At 31.2% G+C, this 21,733-nt stretch overlaps 3 protein-coding genes and 1 non-coding gene across 4 annotated transcripts; all 4 read right to left on the bottom strand.

Annotated features, from left to right (window-relative positions):
- LOC145750576 (PDZ and LIM domain protein 7-like) lies at positions 1-2,307 on the bottom strand. Its single transcript, XM_082566646.1, has 8 exons — positions 2,172-2,307; positions 1,881-2,035; positions 1,703-1,806; positions 1,289-1,445; positions 990-1,173; positions 791-911; positions 457-572; positions 1-289 (listed from the first exon to the last, which is right to left on the bottom strand). Exons 1-8 carry the CDS (start codon positions 2,262-2,264, stop codon positions 215-217), a joined length of 1,005 nt encoding a protein of 334 aa, XP_082422772.1. The 5' UTR covers positions 2,265-2,307; the 3' UTR covers positions 1-214.
- A 280-nt stretch (positions 2,308-2,587) lies between these two features.
- Positions 2,588-2,670, bottom strand: Trnal-uaa (transfer RNA leucine (anticodon UAA)). Its single transcript has one exon. It is a non-coding gene; the product is annotated as a tRNA-Leu (tRNA).
- Positions 2,671-3,352: 682 nt separating this feature from the next.
- Positions 3,353-9,651, bottom strand: LOC145750702 (lysosomal cobalamin transport escort protein LMBD1-like). The gene is made up of 19 exons (XM_082566789.1): positions 9,517-9,651; positions 8,597-8,764; positions 8,409-8,469; positions 8,237-8,346; positions 8,072-8,139; positions 7,852-7,946; positions 7,626-7,699; positions 7,179-7,304; positions 6,895-6,955; positions 6,703-6,776; positions 6,256-6,381; positions 5,725-5,877; positions 5,495-5,559; positions 5,030-5,132; positions 4,839-4,943; positions 4,337-4,483; positions 4,013-4,070; positions 3,828-3,931; positions 3,353-3,606 (listed from the first exon to the last, which is right to left on the bottom strand). The coding sequence occupies exons 1-19, from the start codon at positions 9,574-9,576 to the stop codon at positions 3,481-3,483; spliced, it is 1,884 nt and encodes a 627-aa protein (XP_082422915.1). The 5' UTR covers positions 9,577-9,651; the 3' UTR covers positions 3,353-3,480.
- A 282-nt stretch (positions 9,652-9,933) lies between these two features.
- On the bottom strand, positions 9,934-15,997 carry LOC145750701 (uncharacterized). Its single transcript, XM_082566788.1, has 12 exons — positions 15,878-15,997; positions 13,826-14,331; positions 13,507-13,686; positions 12,771-13,399; positions 12,346-12,595; positions 12,112-12,203; positions 11,803-11,905; positions 11,497-11,656; positions 11,231-11,341; positions 11,015-11,125; positions 10,537-10,731; positions 9,934-10,459 (listed from the first exon to the last, which is right to left on the bottom strand). The coding sequence occupies exons 1-12, from the start codon at positions 15,995-15,997 to the stop codon at positions 10,166-10,168; spliced, it is 2,751 nt and encodes a 916-aa protein (XP_082422914.1). The 3' UTR covers positions 9,934-10,165.
- Between the last annotated feature and the right edge of the window lie 5,736 nt (positions 15,998-21,733).

Genomic DNA, 21,733 nt, shown 5'->3' with positions numbered 1-21,733 from the left:
TGTAGATATATTTCGAAAAAGCAATATCTGAAATAATACTTTGCTTCTAAACATAAGCAAACAAAGTTGAACATTTTATTATATTGCTCAAAACAATTTTTTTAGATAAAACACATATTAAATATATTTTCGTAGATCAACCAAAAAATTAACATTTTATTTAAATACAAGTATTAAAAAATCCGTTTTTTATTTTTAAAAAGGCTTGTAAAAGTTATTTGCAGTTGTGACAAATAGGAAAATTATTTCTTGTCACAAACCTTTGCTTATTCAAGTTTCTCTTGCAAATCTAAATAATTTAAAAAATAAAATGTTTTATTAATGAAAAAGACTAAACATATATTACAGAAGTAAATTTATAAATCCAAAATTAAAGCTAACTGTTTTACATTTAAAAGTGTAGTAGTGTATCTATTAGGCATATCAGTAATGTAAGTAAAAGCAGAAACTCTTTACCTTGCAATTAAAGCAGCGGGCGTGCCATTTTTGTCCACATGCCTTAAGTTCACTGTCTCCTGCTTTTATCACGTGATTACAACCATAACACATCGTCGCAAACAACTTTTTGTGATCTACAATAACATGAAATGTTACAAAACCGATATTTTTGGTTTAATGAATAAGTCAAAACAAAACACAAACTATATTTCAACCTTAGCTTAACTCCCTAGGGTAAACATTATGTAATTAACACAACTGCAGTAATGCCAACCTAATTGCCCACTCCGCAATATTAAACTAGCATACATTGTAGTAATGCAACTCAATATCTAGCAAGTATAAACTGTACCATTATCACAATACACTTTTCCTTGTTCCAAATGAAATACACCGTCATAAATCGGTTGATTGCAAGATTGGCAAGTAAAACATTCAAGGTGCCACTGACAATTTAAGGTTCGAAATTCTTCCTAAAATACAACACATGATAACTGGGCTGCTAATCGAGTCATTTAAATTATGTTTTAAGTTTACTGTACATATCTTACACCGAATATTGGCTTGTTGCATTTAAGACAGGTTTCAGAAAAGTATTTGTTATGACAAGGCACGCAGTAGGGTTTTCCACCGTCAACTATAAAACCTGCGTCTAAGCTTCCCTGGCAGTTAGGTGCAGCACAAATAAAACAATCCTTATGAAAGTTTAGACCCTCGACGGAAGAATATTCACCACTGAAAATACACAAAAAAGGCTAATAATGTCCATTTGCATTACGTTTTTCTGTATAAAATCTGATTTTATAAGATTTCTGATTATAATAAAGATATTGTTTAAGACAATACATACGTTATTGGCTGTGTGCAGGTATTGCAAATAATTTGACTTTCAGTTTTAGGCAAAAATCGCCTCGGTTCAAGTACGTTATGGTCAGCAGGCACGACAGTTGGTGCCCGAGCAGCTGATTTAAAAGTTGTGCCAGCTGTTACAAGTGACGCGTCAGCACCTGTAACGATTGTTATAAAAAATAAAAACAATTTGCTAGCATTTCTTACTCAACTTAATTATCAGAACCAACATGTGTTCAATAATACGAGACTCTTCCTAGCTTACCCTTAACTACAAAAAACTTAAAAGTGTTGTAGAGTATTTTTATGTATTAAATTACTAGAGCTTTTTTTAAACGTGAATGGTAAAATTAAATGCTGATTAATTTTAAATAATAAGATGTTTTGTAATGATTTCAAGTATCCAATGTGTTACCAGATTGGCCAATTAATCTTGGTTTTTCCAATTCTTTTGCCACTGAAACCCATGTAGGGTCTGCAGCTTTCATTCGGCCTGGCTTGGCATCCCATGCTGTCGCTCTATAATAACAACGTAATTTTTAAACAAACCGTTTTTTATATCACAATAACCCAAACTTAAAGCAAACTCATACAATTTAACAACTAAATCCAAACGTCCAGGTGGTGATGTTCTAACCAAGGATTCAGCTTCTTGTCTGCTTGTATCTTTTAAAATTGTGTCGTTTATTGCTAACAGAATATCTCTGCTACGAAGGCCAGCTAGTTCTGCTGGCGAACCTGGTGTTACCTATAATACAATAAGCATTATTGTTGTAACTCCATAATAATTTGTAAAAGGTAACATAAGCAGATTCCCTAAGCCAGAAGCATAACCAAGCATCATATTTTTATAAAAATTACTTTAATTAAAGGAGTTGACTAACCCGGCTAACTACTAGATTTTGATCCACGTCGGCCCCACCTGTAATCCTAAAGCCCCATGGTGGCCCACTATGCAAAGTAACTGATTTCGACATTTTGTATTCTCTTTTCTACTTTCACTAACAGTTTAATGGCGCGATTCAACTGCAGTGTCAGGCTAAGCAATTAAGTGGTATGTGGTTGTGTACTGTGGCCTCTAAGGAATATGACAAAACACAGGCGCTTACCATATCTCCCTAAGGTTGACGTTTATTGTGTTAGACTCACTATTTCTCGTAGCAAACCGATTACTAACCATAACCATTGCAACCGTAGTACAACGCTTTAACTTGGGAACATACAACAAACTAAAACGATTTACAATTACAATTTTACCTTTTTTGTATATATTTTGTTTAAAAAAAATGTAAATTTAAAATACTGGGTGTGGGGTTCGAACCCACGCGGACATTCGTCCATTGGAACTTAAGTCCAACGCCTTAACCACTCGGCCAACCCAGTCGTTGTATAGTACACACATATCAAACGCAAAGACACGATTAATCAAATTAAATTACATTATTATACTAAAAACTGTAGTCATTTATTTTGTATGTTGGTCACGATATCGGATTACTAGTAAAGGTTTTCTGTTTAAGCTTTTATAAAACTAATATTTAGTTAACTTAAACCGAAATTGGTTAACAAAAAAAAACTCTTTTTTTCTAAATATTGGGTAAATCGACTTTTTGATATTAAACGATATTTAGTTGTACCCTTTACAAACATAAATTTTAAGATGTAACCAAATATCGATGTGTTAATCAAAATATTAAAATTACATTTACTATAATATAGTGGCAAGTAACCTAGTGCTTAAGTAGTTCTTTAAGTTCACCTTTTTTATTTATTTTGTAGCAACTGTTATTAATTACTACTTACTAAATGAATTAAAAATGTGGCAAACGACAAAAAACAATTTTAATTTCAGTAAAGGACAATTATAACACTGTAAATTATTGTTATGTACAAATATCAAGCAGTAAAACATTAAAAAAATAATAAAAGGAAACTTTAAAAAATAAAAATGAACTTTTTTAGCAAAAAATACTTATTTGAAGTTGTTTGTGTATCAAAAAATCAGACCTCAAAAAAATATTATTAAACTTGAAAAAAAGTGCAAAAGACATAATTAAAAGCCAGCCTCTAAAAATGTCAATTATATTTTAAATTTAAAAAAAAATTAAATAACATTAAAAACTGATAAATTTATTATTTTAGGCACTTATACATGTTAATAATTAAGTGTTAAAAAGGTTGTCATCCGAATTTCTATGTCTCCATATTAGGCAAAAGTTGTTCGGTACTTTCAAATTCTTCATTCAAATTGTTGACCGTTAGTTGGGCAACAGTTTTTCTAGCTCTTAGCATAGCCACTACAAATCCAATCATAAATACCTAAATTTTAATAAAAAAAACAAAAAATTCTTTAGCTTCTAAGAGAAATGTTTTCAAAATAATGTTTTAAAAATTGGTTCAGTATACCATGGATTAAAATTGTCGGATATTTTCCGGTATTAAATAGTTATTATTTTACATTTCTATAATAATCATAAATTAGAAAGTCAGAGCAGATTTTTTATGTTTGGTAGAATTTCTTTTAAAGTTAACAAGCTTACCAGCACAAACAACCAACTTCCATAATAATATGCAGCCCCAAAAATCCAAATTCGATAAAATAATTCAATTTGAAATGTCATCAATCGAGACATGGTGCATTCCTCTAAAAAATAAAAGTTTTTCAAATTAAAAAAGGCCCTAAAAATAAAATTCAATTAGTAAATAAAATCAAAAGCAATATAACCTGCAGGTGCAAAAATAGAACATTCAGAAATTGACATTGTTTCATTACTGTCATATATCTGTAAAATAATTTATTAATGAGGTCAATTTAAAAAAAAACAATCTAAAATTAATTGTTAGTGTATCCTGTATGTATAAATAAACAATATAGACATAGAAACTATTACACTACTAAAATGCTAAATTGATCAATATTGGTGAAATGAAATTTATTTTTAGTAGAACAATACAGTTTGTATGAAATCAAATTTTACAAAACTTTGCAAAAATAGTTCATCTATACCATAAGAATACCTTTAAAATACTACAAATATAATTAACTTACAATATATTGCTGAAGACCATATGTGGCATACTGTGGTGCTAACACATATACCAATGAAAATAAAGTATATATGATAACCAATGTGAGAATAAACGAACTAAACAATAAAGATTTTGCTGAAGAATGTCTGAAACGAATTTTATAAATCTAGAAACAAAAAATTGATGAAATTTAAAATTATAAATTAACTTAAAAAAAAAAAAGTTTAAAACACTTGGTTTCACTACAAAAAGTCTTGGGTTTGATCCCAACAGCCTTATAAAGAAGTGACCTTGAGTAAAGTGCTGCTGAGCCAAAAACCAAACAACGGGTTAATATATCAAAAATTCTAATTTGACAAAAATCATCTTTAGACTCTGTTTGGGTAACTAATGTAACCTTATGCTTAGGCCTTGAAGTTGGCCTTTTCTCATCAAGGATAAATATTTAACAAAAATGCACTTTATAAATTGTAAACCAAGCTAAGAAATCTAACTCTATACCACAACATTAAAAGAACTACCTTAGCCCATAAACACCAAATTCCAAGATGTTGCATCCCAGAAATAGTTGAAACAGCAAAATAGAACATTATTATACCAAGCAGTATGTTATCCATTGGAAAATACTAAACATAAAACAACCATTAAAAGTTCTCTAGCATTTAATTTTAATATGACCAAACAGCGAACTGATAAGGGATAAAATACTTACCTGATGAGTTTGAAGAAGGATTTCATCAATTAGGTTTATAATTGTAGTTTCATTAAGAAGATAGCCAGAGTGTAGTCCCATAGATGAAACAATACGGTTTATACTAAAATAAAAAATAAGTTTATAGTTGCGCTATTTAAATTTTTTTAAATTTATTTTATCCTAGGTGTGGAAAGATTGACTTCACAGCCGAAACATAGAAAAACATTAATTACCCGGACCCAACCTAAGGTTGCCTTTGGCATTTTAAAATGTTATCGATTATAATTGCCCTTTTAAGAATAAATATTGCTTTTAGCACCTTACTTAAGGCCATTACAGCATAAGATCAGTGGAAATCGAACACAGGATCACTATGCTGGCGGATTTAAATAGGTATATATAAGTTAAAATATTAAGATTCAGTAAAATTTAATAAAAAATAAATATAAATATTATACAGATTTAAATTAAACCGAAACTTACTTTGAAACTATAATAGAGATCACCAATAACCAAGACATTAAAATCATCAAAAACCCGACAAAAATCTAAAAAAATAAAACTTCTACATTAAGAAGCAATAACTGTTTTTATTTACACTTTTAATCTTAACAATAAGTGTAAAATTTGTAAAAATTAAAAAAAAAATCCTAAAAAACTTTTGAAATATTGAATAAAATTTGTTTTTCATTAAGTTTAGATAAAAAGCCTACTTGTAAAGGTCGAACAATACATTTGCATTTGTGAGTTATTGAATAAGTTTGGTGTCTGATATCATCATTTTGACTTTGTAGAGTAGATAGTTGTAATGAATAATGACACAACAATCTTCTATCACTCTCAACTAAAGGTTGATGGTCATTTAACTAAAAGATGAATTGAAATTGTGAATAAAGTTATCAGTTGGAAAAACAAATTGGTGGGCAGCGTGGTGTAGTGGTCGGAACACTTCCTACACACTACATGAGGTCTTAGGTTTAATCCCTAGTGATTTTATGCTGTGGCATCCTTGAGTAAGGTGCTATAAATGATATGAACTCCTGCTGACCCAGTACCAAATCAGCAGCGTAATTATTGGGCAATTACAATCTGTAATATCCCAAACTGTCAAAGGCAACTTGAGACTGGGTCAGGGTAACAGTTGTTACTCTATGTTTAGGTTGCGCATTTGACCTTCTCACATTGAGGATAAAAATATATACAAAAAATTCTAGTATAAAATAACAGAAAATTTTTTTGAATACCTTTTCACGAAGTTCTAATATTTTTCCGTTAATTTCTTCAATTTTTGCCCGTATGTCATCAGTTTGTACATTAACTGATGGTGCCCCCTTTAATAGATTAACTGGCAAGATTGTCATTCCATAAGCCTTATTTAAAGAAAATTGTTATTTAAAGTAGGTATGGTATGATAAAACTGAACACAAAAAAAAATTAAACACAAAAAAATATTTAATCCAGAAAAATGGCCGTGGTGTTAAATTTTTGTGATAAAAAATTACTTATATAAGTTCTATTACAAGAAAAAGCCATATCTTTATTAATAATTGATTTTGTAAACGTTAAGGTAAATGAGTAATTAAACCAACATTTATGTTTGCTAAGATTGAGTTATACCATATTGATCAAACATTAAAAAAGACTTTAAACTCTTCAAGTAAAAAAAAGACTTTAAACTCTTCAAAACTTACTGTATATAACAATGAACAAATCATCCCAATAATGCCAAGACAATTTATTGCAAATATTGAGCCATCTTTCCATCCTAAAAATTTTTTTCAAGAATTACAAAAAATATGAATTGAAATTGTGAATAAAGTTATCAGTTGGAAAAACAAATTGGTGGGCAGCGTGGTGTAGTGGTCGGAACACTTCCTACACACTACATGAGGTCTTAGGTTTAATCCCTAGTGATTTTATGCTGTGGCATCCTTGAGTAAGGTGCTATAAATGATATGAACTCCTGCTGACCCAGTACCAAATCAGCAGCGTAATTATTGGGCAATTACAATCTGTAATATCCCAAACTGTCAAAGGCAACTTGAGACTGGGTCAGGGTAACAGTTGTTACTCTATGTTTAGGTTGCGCATTTGACCTTCTCACATTGAGGATAAAAATATATACAAAAAATTCTAGTATAAAATAACAGAAAATTTTTTTGAATACCTTTTCACGAAGTTCTAATATTTTTCCGTTAATTTCTTCAATTTTTGCCCGTATGTCATCAGTTTGTACATTAACTGATGGTGCCCCCTTTAATAGATTAACTGGCAAGATTGTCATTCCATAAGCCTTATTTAAAGAAAATTGTTATTTAAAGTAGGTATGGTATGATAAAACTGAACACAAAAAAAAATTAAACACAAAAAAATATTTAATCCAGAAAAATGGCCGTGGTGTTAAATTTTTGTGATAAAAAATTACTTATATAAGTTCTATTACAAGAAAAAGCCATATCTTTATTAATAATTGATTTTGTAAACGTTAAGGTAAATGAGTAATTAAACCAACATTTATGTTTGCTAAGATTGAGTTATACCATATTGATCAAACATTAAAAAAGACTTTAAACTCTTCAAGTAAAAAAAAGACTTTAAACTCTTCAAAACTTACTGTATATAACAATGAACAAATCATCCCAATAATGCCAAGACAATTTATTGCAAATATTGAGCCATCTTTCCATCCTAAAAATTTTTTTCAAGAATTACAAAAAATATATGTCTAAAATAATTATTTACTTGAATAGGCCTATTCACTTACCTTTATATGCTTTTTATAGGCTATATATTTAAAAACTAGTTATAAAAAATTATGCAAAATATTTTCATCAACTTACTAGCTGAGCAATCTTTATCAATGATATGATGTAATTGATTAAAGATCAAAAGTGTGTTTTGATTTAAGTCTATATTACCCATTGGCACAAGAATTCTAAAGCATAAAAATTAATTAAATAACTATACTTTATAATAAAAGTTATCTTATTTTTTAAATAACTTTGCAGTTATCAAATGCATAAAATTATCTTTAATGAAATTATATAAAAAAATCCTTACCCAACCGCAAGTATAATTGTCAACAGTAGAATTCCAAAAAAGGTAAATCTTAAACCTTTAAGAATATCCTAAATAAAACAGCAAAAGTAATAAATTAAAAAAATAAAAATTGTTAATGTTTTAGTTGTTAAAAGCATAAACAATTGTTTAAAAATCAAATCTTACCAAAGGGTGACTAATTATTCCATTTTCATCATCGTATGTTGGACTTGTTAAGGAAAAATAAGCACACGGTAGAATGATAAAAAACATAAACAATAAAGATCCATATACTCCTGTATAAACAGTTTATTAGAGATAGGTAAAAAAAGTATGAAAGACAATCAATTTTTATTACCATAATATATGTATGTTACTATAGTTTCCATTTCCTGAATTGTTGTGTTGCTGGCCCAATCCTAAAATTATTAAATTATTTTACTAAAGCAAAAAACACATAACAAATAAATAAATTTAAAAAATACATTAAGTTACATTTTACGTTTTAGATATTTTTTGATACAAAAATGCAATATTAACATTTACCTTAAAACTGCCATTGTTTTTGGTAGCCGACACTAAAAATACATCAACAGGCACAGTAATTATTGCAATAAAAGACAAAGCAATTAATAAAATTGATGTGATTCCAGAAAAAAATAAACACGACTTTTGGTAACAGCAAATGTAAAATATTGAAAAACATATCCCAACCTAAATATAAAATTTCCTTTTTAAGATTCAGATTAAAAAAACAATTTTTTTTTGTATATATCTTTATCCTCGATGTGGAAAAGTCGAATGCGCGACTTAAACATAGAGTAACATCAGTTACTTCGACCCAGTCTCGAGGTGCCTGTGGCAGTTTGGGATATTATAGATTATAATTGCCCAGTCAGCCAGTAATTATGCTGCTGATTAAGTGCTGGCTCAGCAGAAGTTCATACCGTTTAAAGCGCCTTACTCAAGGGCGCTACAGCATGAGATCAGTGGGAATTGAACCAACGACCTCATGTGTGGTGTAGCAAGTGTTCTTACCACCATTACAAAATTATTTTTAGTAAAAAATTAAGGATCTCTATTACTTTCGCATGCCCGAATTTAACAAGGCGTTATAACCTAAGTATGGCAATTGTTCAACCAGACATTAAAAATTAGTTGAAATATGTTTTAATGAGTATAACTTAGTCTGCTTTACGAGTCAGATGTGTTAATATGTAAACTGAATATGTGAGGGTTAGGGTAAGGGTTTAATTTATGCAACCTCTTTCAGTCTTTGTTTAATTACATGTGCCGTATTTCGGTTACACACCCTGTTTATGTAGGGTGTGCGAAACTAATAGAAATTCAAAATTAATATAAGTGTAATAAAGGTAAGACTTAGTTATAGAGTAACTTTTGTTATGTTAAAGTGTTACCATTTGCGATGCAAAAAGTATTTTAACTAGGTAAAATATAAAACTTACCAAAGCAAAAATTGGAAATGGAAGCCAAGCAAACAACTGGATTTCCCAAGGGATTCCCATGTTTTAAATAAATTTTGGCAATACTAATTTCTTTCTAACTAGTTTAATTTTGTTTAAATCTATCGAACACTTGCAAAAAGCTGCGATTAAAATTAGCAGCACTCCATGTTATTGTTTAGAAAGGTCACTGGGGCATAAAGTTCAAAGTTTTTTTTTTATCCTCAATCATCTTTTGTAATCATAAATTTAACAGATAAAATCCATTTGTTTTGTTTTATTAAAACTTTAACAGAAACGTTATACTTAAAAAACAAACAAACGTAATTTTAAAACAAAATTAAAAAATTTAAAATCAAGATTTTTTTAGAGTATATTACTTTGTTTTAAACGCAAAATATATTAAATTTAAAACGGATATCGCATAGTAAGAATAAACTTGCGCAAGGCACTCACAATATAACATTATACTTTACGGTGTATTGCTAAATATATGCAAGGTAGCAATAAATATGCAAGTTAGCTTACTTCAATACATGATGAAAGAGAAGCGCATAAAATAACAAAAACTAAAAAAAACTGCAATAAAGCTGAAAGTAATACCAATGGAATGAACAAACTGCATTAAAATAATAAAAAAATTGAATAAAAGCTACCGAACTGAGCTTGACGAGGTTGCAGCGAGTTCGTTATGCAAGCTTTGAAAACTCGACGCTTCGGTTAAGTCAAACAGTTCAGAGTTTGTCACTTCGCTAATAGACGCGTCTGGGTCAATAATAGAAAGAGTTCTTCTTGTTCTTGGCGTTGGAAAGACATGAGGCGTTGATTTGTGACTGCGATTTGTCGATTTAGGTTTTATCAGGGGTTTTATAGGTGACAATAGCGACTCAGTAGCATCGTCTTGCGGTTGCCGCGACGTTAGCGATTTTGCGAGGGAAGAGGAAACCTATTAGCAAAAAATAGAAAATTATTGTTTGAATTAAAAAGTTTTAAACAACAGGTTATTGTCACAAAATGACGTACCTGTTCATGCGGAAACCATGTTCGCATTACTGAGTCCAAGTGACCGAACAATTCATCGCTCTCGTCTCGAACGTTTTTCGAACTACTTTGATACTCTGTCAAGAGTCTCTCTAGGTGTTGCTGTTGATCTTGTTGGGCTCGGTTGCATTGGGTCATGAACTGATAAGACTTTTCAAAGTCAAATTTTAAACGTTCCTGTAAATGAGTGACAATTTTATTTTAACACTCTAAATTAACCTTGCAAAAATTTTAGTTACTTCTAATAGGTTGCATCTTGTGATGTTTTTAATGAACAAATGTTACCCTTGAAGTGCGACTTAAAATAAGGCCTATTATTCAATCTAAACTAAGTAAATATAATTTTAAAAAAGGAATTTAATACCATTTACAATAAGAAATATTTGTTTGGTCACGGCTTTTGTCGTTGTATTTACAGTTATTTAATTAAAACCACAACAATAACTGAACAAACACATACCACGTTCGATTCCGCGACTTTAAGTTCTTTTGTGAGTTCGGAATTCCTCGAAACCAACTTTTTATTTTCCGTTTCCAGCAAATCCAGATCGTTATTTAATTCCTCTTCAATCTAAACCCATAAATATTAGTTTAAAAAGTATGTTTATTTTCTACAAGTGTTATTACTTTTATGGTCTTAAGGTTATATGCTAATTTATATATGTTCTGTTCTCACCTCGTGCAAGCGATCTAGTTTTAATAACAATTTCTTTTCCTCCAATTCGTTGGTCGTCTTATTTTTTGATTGAAGAGCAGCTAGTTCATCCCGAAGTTGGACTAGTTGAACCTACCAACACACGAAAACAATAAGAACAATAGATAATAAACCAATTTAAAATGTAATGAGTATACATTTCAACAAACGCATTATCTAGTTTAATACAACAAGTCATTTTAAAAACGTTGCGATGGATTCTTAAAACTTGAAAATGCTCCCCAAACCTTATATTCGTTTTCTACGTCATTAAGTCTTCCCTGAAAGTTGATCTCCATGGCATCAATTCTTTCTTCCTGTTCGTGAAGTTGGGAGTTAAGATGATCGACGGTTGACTCGATCTTTATCCTCTCGGATGCCTCGTGATCTTTTTGAGATTTGTAATATCTAAAAAAATAAGTTTTTTTTTGTAAAGACGAATCAAAATAAAACATCAATATATACCTAAATTCTAAAGACGTTTAACTAATTGCAATGCATTTTAATTGTGTTCTGTAGTCTCTTTTATTAATGCAGGCACAACTAGTACTTACTTTATTCCGTTTTTATACAAAGCACAAGCAGCAAGATGGACCATGTTATCACTAAGTTCCTGATCCATTGCTTCAGATAACACTTCAACACTTAAAGAGTCATCTACAAATCGTAATGATACAAGTTAATATATTAGTCATCTTTGGTGTTGTTAGTATAAGAAGTATTCGTTGCTATAGAACGTTTTTCGACCTTCAACTTAAATTAGTCAATAATATTGGTTAATTATTATATAATAAATCACGTCTTATCATAAGTAAATAACAATGTCAACTTACGACTGCACATTTAAAAGGAAGTTAAGTTACCTAAATTGACGCGCAATTCTTGTAACACGTGATCAGGATCAGATATTCCTTCTTCGCTCCAAATCGACTTTAATTTATCAATTTCAACAAATCTAACATCAAAATTTTTATTAGCATTTTGCGTATTTAAAGATAAAAAACTTAGTTTAATCAACCTGCTCATAGTTGTTTAAAATGGAATAAAAGTTAATTTAGCAAACAAGACGTTTTTTTCGTGGTTCGTGCATTTTTTACCTGCCATTTTCTCCAGTTAAAAAAAAAAGCGCCGAGTCTTCCAATCTTTTTCTGCTTAAAGGGTGATAATGTGGAAGTGACATCATCTTAGAACTCCGTCTTCTGGAGTTCCTCGAAGTTGCATGACTCGATCTTCTTCTTCTTCGATAAGTGGGAGCTCCGATGCAGTGCAAGTCCGGAAGATTATCTTGGATGTTGCAGTTTGTTATAGACTTTTGGGGACTTGTGCTATCAAACGATGTGTTAAGCTCTAGAAACAAACTTTACGAAATCAAAAATTAGGAAAAAATTAAGGCTTTTACCAGAAAACTAATATTAAAAACGCTAGAGTAAACAGAGAGCGTTTTTTAATATTTCATAAAATAAAAAGTATATAAACTTTAGGATTATTTTTGTTTTTTTTTGTCAAAAAAACATCAACGCACCAGCACCGGACAGAGTCGAGTTTTTAGATGAATTGTTCGACGTTTGGTTAGACATAAATCCACTCGTACTATCCATCGATGTCACGTGACCATTACCCTGGGCGATTGGCTGATTTGTAAGTTCGTACGGCGTGCTATGAGCATAAGGTTGGTCGCTAGAAAAATTACGAAAAACAGGGGTGTGAACTCGATCGTCCTCTTGCGAATTTTTAATATGCTTTCCGTTTTCCATTCGAGGAGTTTCTTTATGCGAAACATTTTGTTCGCTAGGTGGAGCAATATTTTCTTCTTCGTTGGGTAAAAACATGGCCATCAGTCTGGCAAAGTCACTAAAGCATATCAACCCGTCAGAGTCAGTGTCAAGTATGACGAACAACTGCGTGACGTCATCAAAGGAACTAGTAAGAGCTTGCGCGTGGAATAACTCCTGCAACTGATTTACGTCGATTGTGTCTTCCAAACTCCCGATCACCTGCTTCCAGATTGTGCTCAGCGCTTCCTGTGCATCCTGGGCAGAAATATTGATTGCCGAATGGGGCTGCGGTGTTTGGGGAGGGGAATGGTGGGTTTCGGGAAAATTTTTTTCGACGTGTGTTGTTTTATCTTCGATCATACTTTCCGGATTTTGCCTAAAAAAAAAATGAAAACAACTAAAGAAAAAATGCCAAGTTAGCATAAAAATTCGGCAACTAAGTTGAAATTAAAACCAAAGAACTCAAGACATAATTTTACTTACCAGTTGCTCCCGTCGCCTTTACCGGTTATTTCATCAAGAGGTTTAAAAACAAACTTGTTTCGGTTGTTGTTGGAAACGTCATCTGTCTTGACGGGACTCTTTTCTGACATTTCTTGATCCAAAAACAATCGCTTTCGGTTACGGTCATTCGTAGTGTCTGATGTCATTTTACTTTCGTTTCTGAACGAAAACTTTTTTATAAGTCGAACAATAACAAAGTTTAATAGCGATATTAATGTAAATATATAAAGTTTTTTATTATACCCTTATGAAAGTGATCATGAAATTAAACAATTTGAGAGCTGTTGCTAAACTCTACCTAATTAAATCAAGATCTGGTAGCGTCCTTCGCCCGTACTTTCGATTTTTTCGACCTGGCGACTGCAGTTTTCTTCGATTGGTCTGACTGTCCTTTACAATTCCAAAATCTTCGTTTGCAATAACTGGATTAAGAATTCCACTGTCGTTGTCAATTTCCTTGTTCTTAATATCGATGACCAGCCAGCTTTCCTCCTTAGAGGAATTAATTTTATCCGACGGATTTAGACGATTAAAATTGTAGTTAGAATCTGATATTTGTTCTATTTCTGGTCGATTATCATTAAGGTCATTTGTCGCTGGGACATTATCGTTGCTATGACAATCGTCCGACGTAGGAATTTCAGAAGAGTCGCTGCTTAAAGATTGTTCGAGGTTATTTTTCTGTTCTGCTCTGTTATTGGTCAAAACACCGCTTAGTAGAAGCAGTAGCCCCTCCCTAAATTTTGCATATGACAATACAGTGCAGTCGTCGAACAAGTACTTTCTTAGAGTGTTGAGTTCGCTCTGTATTGACAAAAGAAGTGTTAACAAAATCACATGGTTGGAGCAATCCTATTTAAAGATTAAACCCTGTTTGTAGTTTTGTATGGTACACAATATAGAGATTAAATTTAAGTACAAATTTAAATTGTTTTTCCAGCTGTTTATACATAGAGATGAAAACAAAATCCAATGTCATTTAAGGTCGTGCAAAAAAATGTAATATTAATATTATTAATATCTCTATGTGAACACGTGCTTATATTTCAATCCTTTTGGCGTAGTTGTGTTAATTAAAATATTAAATATTAATCTATTTTAATTATTTTATTCAGTGTTGATATTATGATTTATTGCTAGTAATTGTAAGTGAAATAACTTGCAATTAGTTAACAATACAGCCTAGGGACATGACTACGTTGCCAACAAACAAAAAGTAATAAACAACTACCGCGGAATTGATTTTGTTTACTTTTTGTATTATCAACTACGTTTACATTTTTTTTTGCAGGAACACGTCAGTATGTTAAGTAGAATATCCGCTAACGTACGATTTTACTACCATAACTTTATTGTACTTTAGTTTACAGCTGCTGAAATTTCACACATTGTAAACGGATGGGTGTTAAAAAGTGGGCAACAATTAACATGGGAAAGCAAAATCACACATCACGTAAAAGTTAATTTATCTTATTAAAAACTAAGTTATACATTTTAGGAGGGTTACTTAATAAAAGAAGTTTAAATATATTAATTAAAAACTGCATTGTGAAGTAATAGATATCGCCGAAATTTAATTAATGGAGTCTTATTGACATTGTGATTTAATTAAGATTTTTAATCATATATAACTAAAGGTAACATTGCTTTTAAAATGAACTTAAGCTTACTGTTGTTTATAAAAATTGTATATACAAAAGAAATAACATGTTATTATGCCCAATTTTAAACCCCAATATGATCATAAGGGCGAACTTTCCCATACTTGAAACAGAGTATACCGTTAAGGGCATCTCAACCTTTACTATCTAGTGTGTCTTCAAACAAAATCACAATGCCAAAAAGAAGGGCGTAAATCATATCTTGATGTACTCGACCCCTAACCGTTGTTTTCAAATTGAAAAGCTACACTTGAAGTCTTGGAACACACACTTGAAACCCACTATCACTAAGCCTACCAACATTGCCTTAGACATACAAGTTACAATGACATTACAACACAATACATTAAAACTACACAAGTTGAAAGTAATGAGATTTTTGTGGACATTATACAAAATATTAAAATCTTGTAAAAACATTGCTAGTAATTGATTTTTTAATTACAGGCCTGAAGCACGTTGTTATTTTACTATTCCATTTACGTGTATATTATATCTAAAATGTACATGTAGTATTAGATATGTTATTTTTTATTTGGGCAGATTTTTTTAACACTACTTAAAATAATAAAATATAAATGTTAGTCAGTCGACCTTTACAGTCCAAAATTATAGGCTATAGACGTAAATAAATAACACGCCCAGACCTCTAATGCTAATAATTAGTTAACAAAAATAAAATTGCTTACCTCTAACGACAGTTGGACGCATAAACTTTCAAATTCTTTTAAAGATAATAATCCACTACCTGTAGAATCACATGAATCAAACATAGACCTCAGCAGTAAATCATATTCCTGATTTTCCATTGCCAGGTTTAATATTACAAAACGTTATAAAAACAAAACTACTAAAATAATAATAAATTTTTTTGAAAAATTAGGTTTAAATATTATATTTAAACATACCATTTTTACAACTACTCTTCGGTTAAAGTATTTAAAAAGTGCGCTTTTTTCAAGTTTAATAACACCTCGGCGTTGCTATAGCAACTGCTTATACTTACCCTACAAAAAAGTATAACTATTTCAATTTACATTTGTAGTACATGTATACTGCCCAACTATACCAAATCAGCCACTAACAGCCGTACTATTGGTAATGGTAATGTGCTGCCCTTAAAATTATTTAACTTCACAGAGGTGTCAAAACCAGCGTGTATTTTTGTTATAGTCATGACACCGCAGCAAATACTAAGTAGCCTTTGTGTGAGTGCTTTTGGAGAGAGTAAATAAAATATCATAATGGAAAAAATGACAAGAGCTGTTGACTTTACGCTGCCAGGTGGTCCAGAAATAAAAGTAATGTAAGAAGATAACCTGAATATATTATTGTTCTAAAGGTAATAATTAATCTAAACTGAAGATTATGTTTAATTAAAGTACCCTGCCTAATTTCATTGATAACTTTTATTATGTTTAGCTTTTAAAATTTACTTTCGCTCAATTTATCTTTTTTAACTTCATAGTATTGTTTACATTGCAAATACCGCTTCACAAAAGTTAAATCAATAGAATACTATTTACATTAAACTGTAAGGCTAATATATACCAATCTTATTAATCTTTAACAATCATTTATACCAAGTACTTCTCTCTATTGATTTTAAATGTACTGATTGCGAGTTTGATGGGCAACTAAATAGCTCTGTCAAACTAATTAATCTCTCGCAGCCTTCTAGGGTGCACCCGCTGAGCCGTAAGCTCAAGTCTGTTAATTACTAAAACACGTACGGGTCGTATTTATCGATCGGGCTCTAAGCAGTTTTGGATCATCAAACGTTTGTTTTCGGCAGAGGCAAAGTTGTTTGTTTATTAGCAACGCCGTAAATTAATTATGAACTACTCAAGGGTGCTACATACCGCACTGAAAACCCGTGGCATCGCTCAATCTAAAATGTTTCGTTTCCTATTTAACACATTGAATAGGAAATAAATAATTATAAAAACATTTATATGTATAAAGTTGTAAAAAAATATCTTTATTGACATAGAATTACTAAAACTAAATATGTAAATTAATATTTAAATTATTGCGAATACCACAATAAGAAACAATTCTCAAAACAAATTTTTACCTTATGACGTAACAATGACGTAAACAACATATACCCGGCTTATTTAAAATCTAATAATAACAATACAGTTAACCAGATTATAGCTTAGGGGGAGTAGCTGTCGAAGAGATTAAAAGCGCTTATAGGGCACAGGGCTTCAGCTATTTTTAGAAACTATTTAGTTAATTTGAATTAACTATATTAGGACAGTTAGTCAGAGAAAAACACTCGTAATTAAAGGACACTTAAATATGGTATCCATTTTTAAACATTCATAAAAAAAGTAATACCATTTGAAATACTAGCGCATTAACCTGAGCGTTGTAATTACCCTTTGATAAAAATTAGCGTTTTTAATTTTTTTTTAGGTTTTGAATATAACAAAATAATGAAAACCAAATCTGATTCGCACGTTTCTGCGTTTTACAGCACAGCACCCTTTTGCAAACCTATCAATTTCACTGCAAGACAATTAACTCACAATATTCATTCACCGTCCGTGTCTCTAAAAACGGAAATGCGACCCTGGCCAACTGTACAGCCTCAAAAAACAGTTACAGACACAGTATTACCTAAACATGCACAACTAAATACAGACTTCATCGCCAATAACGACTGCAATGTCAATATGCACAAAATCAGCACTCCATCTGCTGCAGAAAAGTAAGGTCAAATGTTTGTACTGCGTTAATAAAGTCTAATATTTGAGTAAGGTTTATGATTGATCCGACAGTACGTTTGACTGAGTATATATTTACAATAATTTATTATTTGACTGGCTTGTCGAAAGTTTAGTGTACTTAATGTAGTTTTGAAACAAAACTAAAATTAGCTATTGTGTGCAAAATATTGTCTGGCTTTTTGTGCCTTACTACAACCTTAAATAGACCTATTGCATTTTACTAAAGCTATTTTTCCTTTTAATAACTAAGTAATTGTTTTTGGCAGCAACAACTTCACCGTTCTTAAAACAGCTCGGATCGAAAAGGAAAGGTTGCAAAATACTGTGACTCGCCAACGTGATCTTATTGGAAAATTAATCTCTGTTATCATAGAGGACATCTTAAAAACGCACGACCGCCTTCCCGGAATCATACCCTCTATTAACGACCCCAATATGTTTAACGATGTTGAAAAACTTTTAAAGTTTACAAATAAATTGAACAACGACAATGTTATTAAACCGGTCAGTAGTGGACCCTCGAGCGCATCTAGCGGGAAAATATACGGGTTTGGAAGTTCGAACAGTTCAAATTCGGACGTCAAACGAAGAAGAACTAGAACATTAACTAGTGAAAAAAAGGTTGGTTACCCAAACTCTTATTTATTTACACATATTGCACTTGTAATAAAGTTCGTATTTATATTTAAGAGGCTTTGCAAAAGACTACGACACGATAGAAAATCAAGCCCACCTTCTCTATTTAAGCCTGTGGTAGGTATCAAATTAAGTTGTCCTTACAAAGGTTTACGTATATACCCACAATGTAATTTTGATTACTTCGATTATCATCTAGCCCAGAAAAAGATATTCAACAGACACTGACGCGTCGTCGTCGTTAGAAGATAAAGAAATTAGTAAAATTTGTGAGAACATAAAACGAGCTAAACAACAGGAAGAAAACAGGTTTAATTTATTGCAAGGAAAAGTTATGGATCTTTTAAAAGGACAGAGTAGTCAGTTAAACAGGCAAGGCTTAAGAAAAATTAGGAAAAAAAATGCTGATGCTTAGACAAAAATACATAAGTATTTCTATCTTATTAAAACAAGCTAACAAGTACTTTTGTAATATGTTTTTTTTAGTATCAGAAAAGAATTTACATATCAGTTAAATTCATTAAAAGATGATATTCAATTTGATTGTATGCCAACAAAAATTTCAAATCGAAAGAAAACATGTTTAGATCAAAATAAAATGTTAGAAAGTCACTCCACTAAATCTGATGGTCAGAAATTTTTAATTCTACAGTTGAAGTTAAAATAAGGAAAACTAGTTAACCAAAAAAAATCTATGGATAAAATTATTTAAAATATCTTCTTGGAAATCGCTAGGAATAATTATTTACCCCATAAGACAACTATCCCTGCCTTTATAACTATAACTATATGCTCATACTAAGTACATATTCACACTTAGGTTCGCCAAATGAAAAGGGGGACAAAGCAGATAGTGATTGGGTGCCTTCATTAGCTCCCTCGATGTCATCCTTTGGCGATATGAGTTCAAATACTTCATTTAACAGCAGTCCCAATGGTAGAATGATGCGCAGTAAGCTGCAGAAAATTGTAAGTTACTTACTGATTAACATTGTTTTAAGTTATGGTATATTTTAATATATTCTTAAGATAGATAGGTGAAATAAGATTTAAGGTATCTTGTGAATTTTTCTTTTATTTTATAGAATCAAAATGGTGTTCCTTGGGCCTTGCGAAAACGTTTAAAAAAGAAACGGTATGATGCATCTTTAACTTATAACTTAATCTATGCTTAGTAATGCTCAAGTATTGAATCAATTGTTTATTTTATAACAGAGGTCGACAAACAGCTCAAACAAAATCGACAACCAGACTCTACAACTTTGACTCCACAGGTTTTTCAATTGATTTTCATATTTTTATTTTTTACTGATTTTAAATAATTTTAACAATTGGCTTAAGAACATAACACAAAGCAAAAGATTGACCACATGGTGTCGCTTTGGAATAGATTAGCAGAAGACAGACCGAGGTAAAGCTTATTTCTTATTTCTACATAGATAAAAATAATCGGCTTTTTACATTTTTTTCTTTATTTTTTTAGAACTAAAGGACTGTGGCTGCCTCCAAACACAATCACTAATTCAAGCGGTTCTTACGTCATCACTAGCGAGGATGACGTAGAGTGTGAAAGTAGTGCGAGCAGAATTGTTCGAAATAATGTTCAACCAGGTTTGTACTTGTACCTAAGTATTACAAATGTTTTTATTTTTTAACAAAAAAAGTGTGTTTATTATTACTCGTTTGTTGCGGAGCCTTTAGGGTGCATTATATCCCACTAGGCCTATTTTACCTTTAGTTTTAGTTTGATAGCTGTGGTATGGTCGCAAGTTTGCACCACTAATGCCATTTTTTAAATCGAGGAATGTTATTCTGACATACACAATTTATTTCACAAAGCTTTACTATATGTTGCCTTAATTTAGGTTGGTGCGAGGGAACCTTTACGTTGGCTGGAAGAAAAAAAGTAACTATATTTGATTTTTTTTTTATATCAAAAAATATAAAAAATAGACAAGCAATTACGTTAACTGTTGACAATTTAAAATGCCTTTGTTTTTTAATACTTTGTATAAAAAAATAAACCTAAAAAAAAAATTGATTCTAAAGCCACCAAGTGGAGCGTCGGACCCCACCTTCTTGCTTAATCGCTTTCTGGGAATGACGTCACCCCATCGATATCATGACGTCACTACGAACACTGATTCTAACCACGTGGATAACTTAGGAAAGTAAGTTTTTTTGCAATTATTTAAATTTTTATTTTTTTAAAACTTATTAAGAAAATATTTTTGAAAAATAATATTTCATATTTTTCTAATTTGTTATTTTACATTTTGGGTATAGGCCAATTGTGATTAACCCGCTGGGCAAGATGAAATCAGAAGAAAATGGTAGTAAACTTTGTAAATAATATAAACATTAATGTCTCTTAACAATAAAAAACATAAACCTAAATAGAAATATTTTTTAATTATTTTATTTTAATTTTTTTTTTAATTTAGCGGAGAGTTTAAACAAGGTAGAAAGCCTGAGTCCTCCAAATCTGGAAAATGACAATTTTGTTAAATTCGAGGCCTTAAATTTGCCCATTTCTTTACAAGACGACTTCCATTGTGACGTAGTAGATCACGTGGTGGAAGTGCCACTCTGTGATTCGCTGGCTTCGTCATCAGCCCTTTGCATATCGGAAAGTCACCTGAAACAGGTTACTGGTGACGACAATATTAACAATTCTAAGTTGGTTCTCTCAGACGTTCGTTCGTTAAGCATAAAAGAAGAAGAAACACCGACTAAAAATCCCCCAATTTTACGTCATCAAGTCCCTAGTGACGTAACTGACATTAAAACCAGGCTAGCAAAATTTCAGCCACTAAATAAGATCAATTCTTCACATAAAAAAATAAATACGATACACCAGACAGAAGACGACGTTAAACCAAAACTGACATTTAATGTGTTGAATCGCTGTGAAAATACCAGCTCAACAAACACGTCAGGAATTACAACAACCCTCGTTAAGTCTGAAATTACGAGTTCTTCCGAAACCGAGACGAAATCGAGTAACGAGAAATCTAGTCTCAATATATTGCTTAAGAAAAAGAAGAGCAAGTCTTCGAAAAGTTGTAAGAAAAACAGAAAGAGCAAAAATCCGAGCGATACGAATGTTGTAGAGTGGGGTTTGGTTAAGCGAAAAGCAATGAGCAAGGCAAAGGTAAAAGAATCAAAACA

The sequence above is a fragment of the Corella eumyota genome, chromosome 4, assembly GCF_963082875.1.
Source record: "Corella eumyota chromosome 4, kaCorEumy4.1, whole genome shotgun sequence".
Lineage (NCBI taxonomy): Eukaryota > Metazoa > Chordata > Ascidiacea > Phlebobranchia > Corellidae > Corella > Corella eumyota.
Note: the sequence above shows the minus strand (reverse complement) of the source record. Positions and strands in the feature narration are given on the sequence as shown.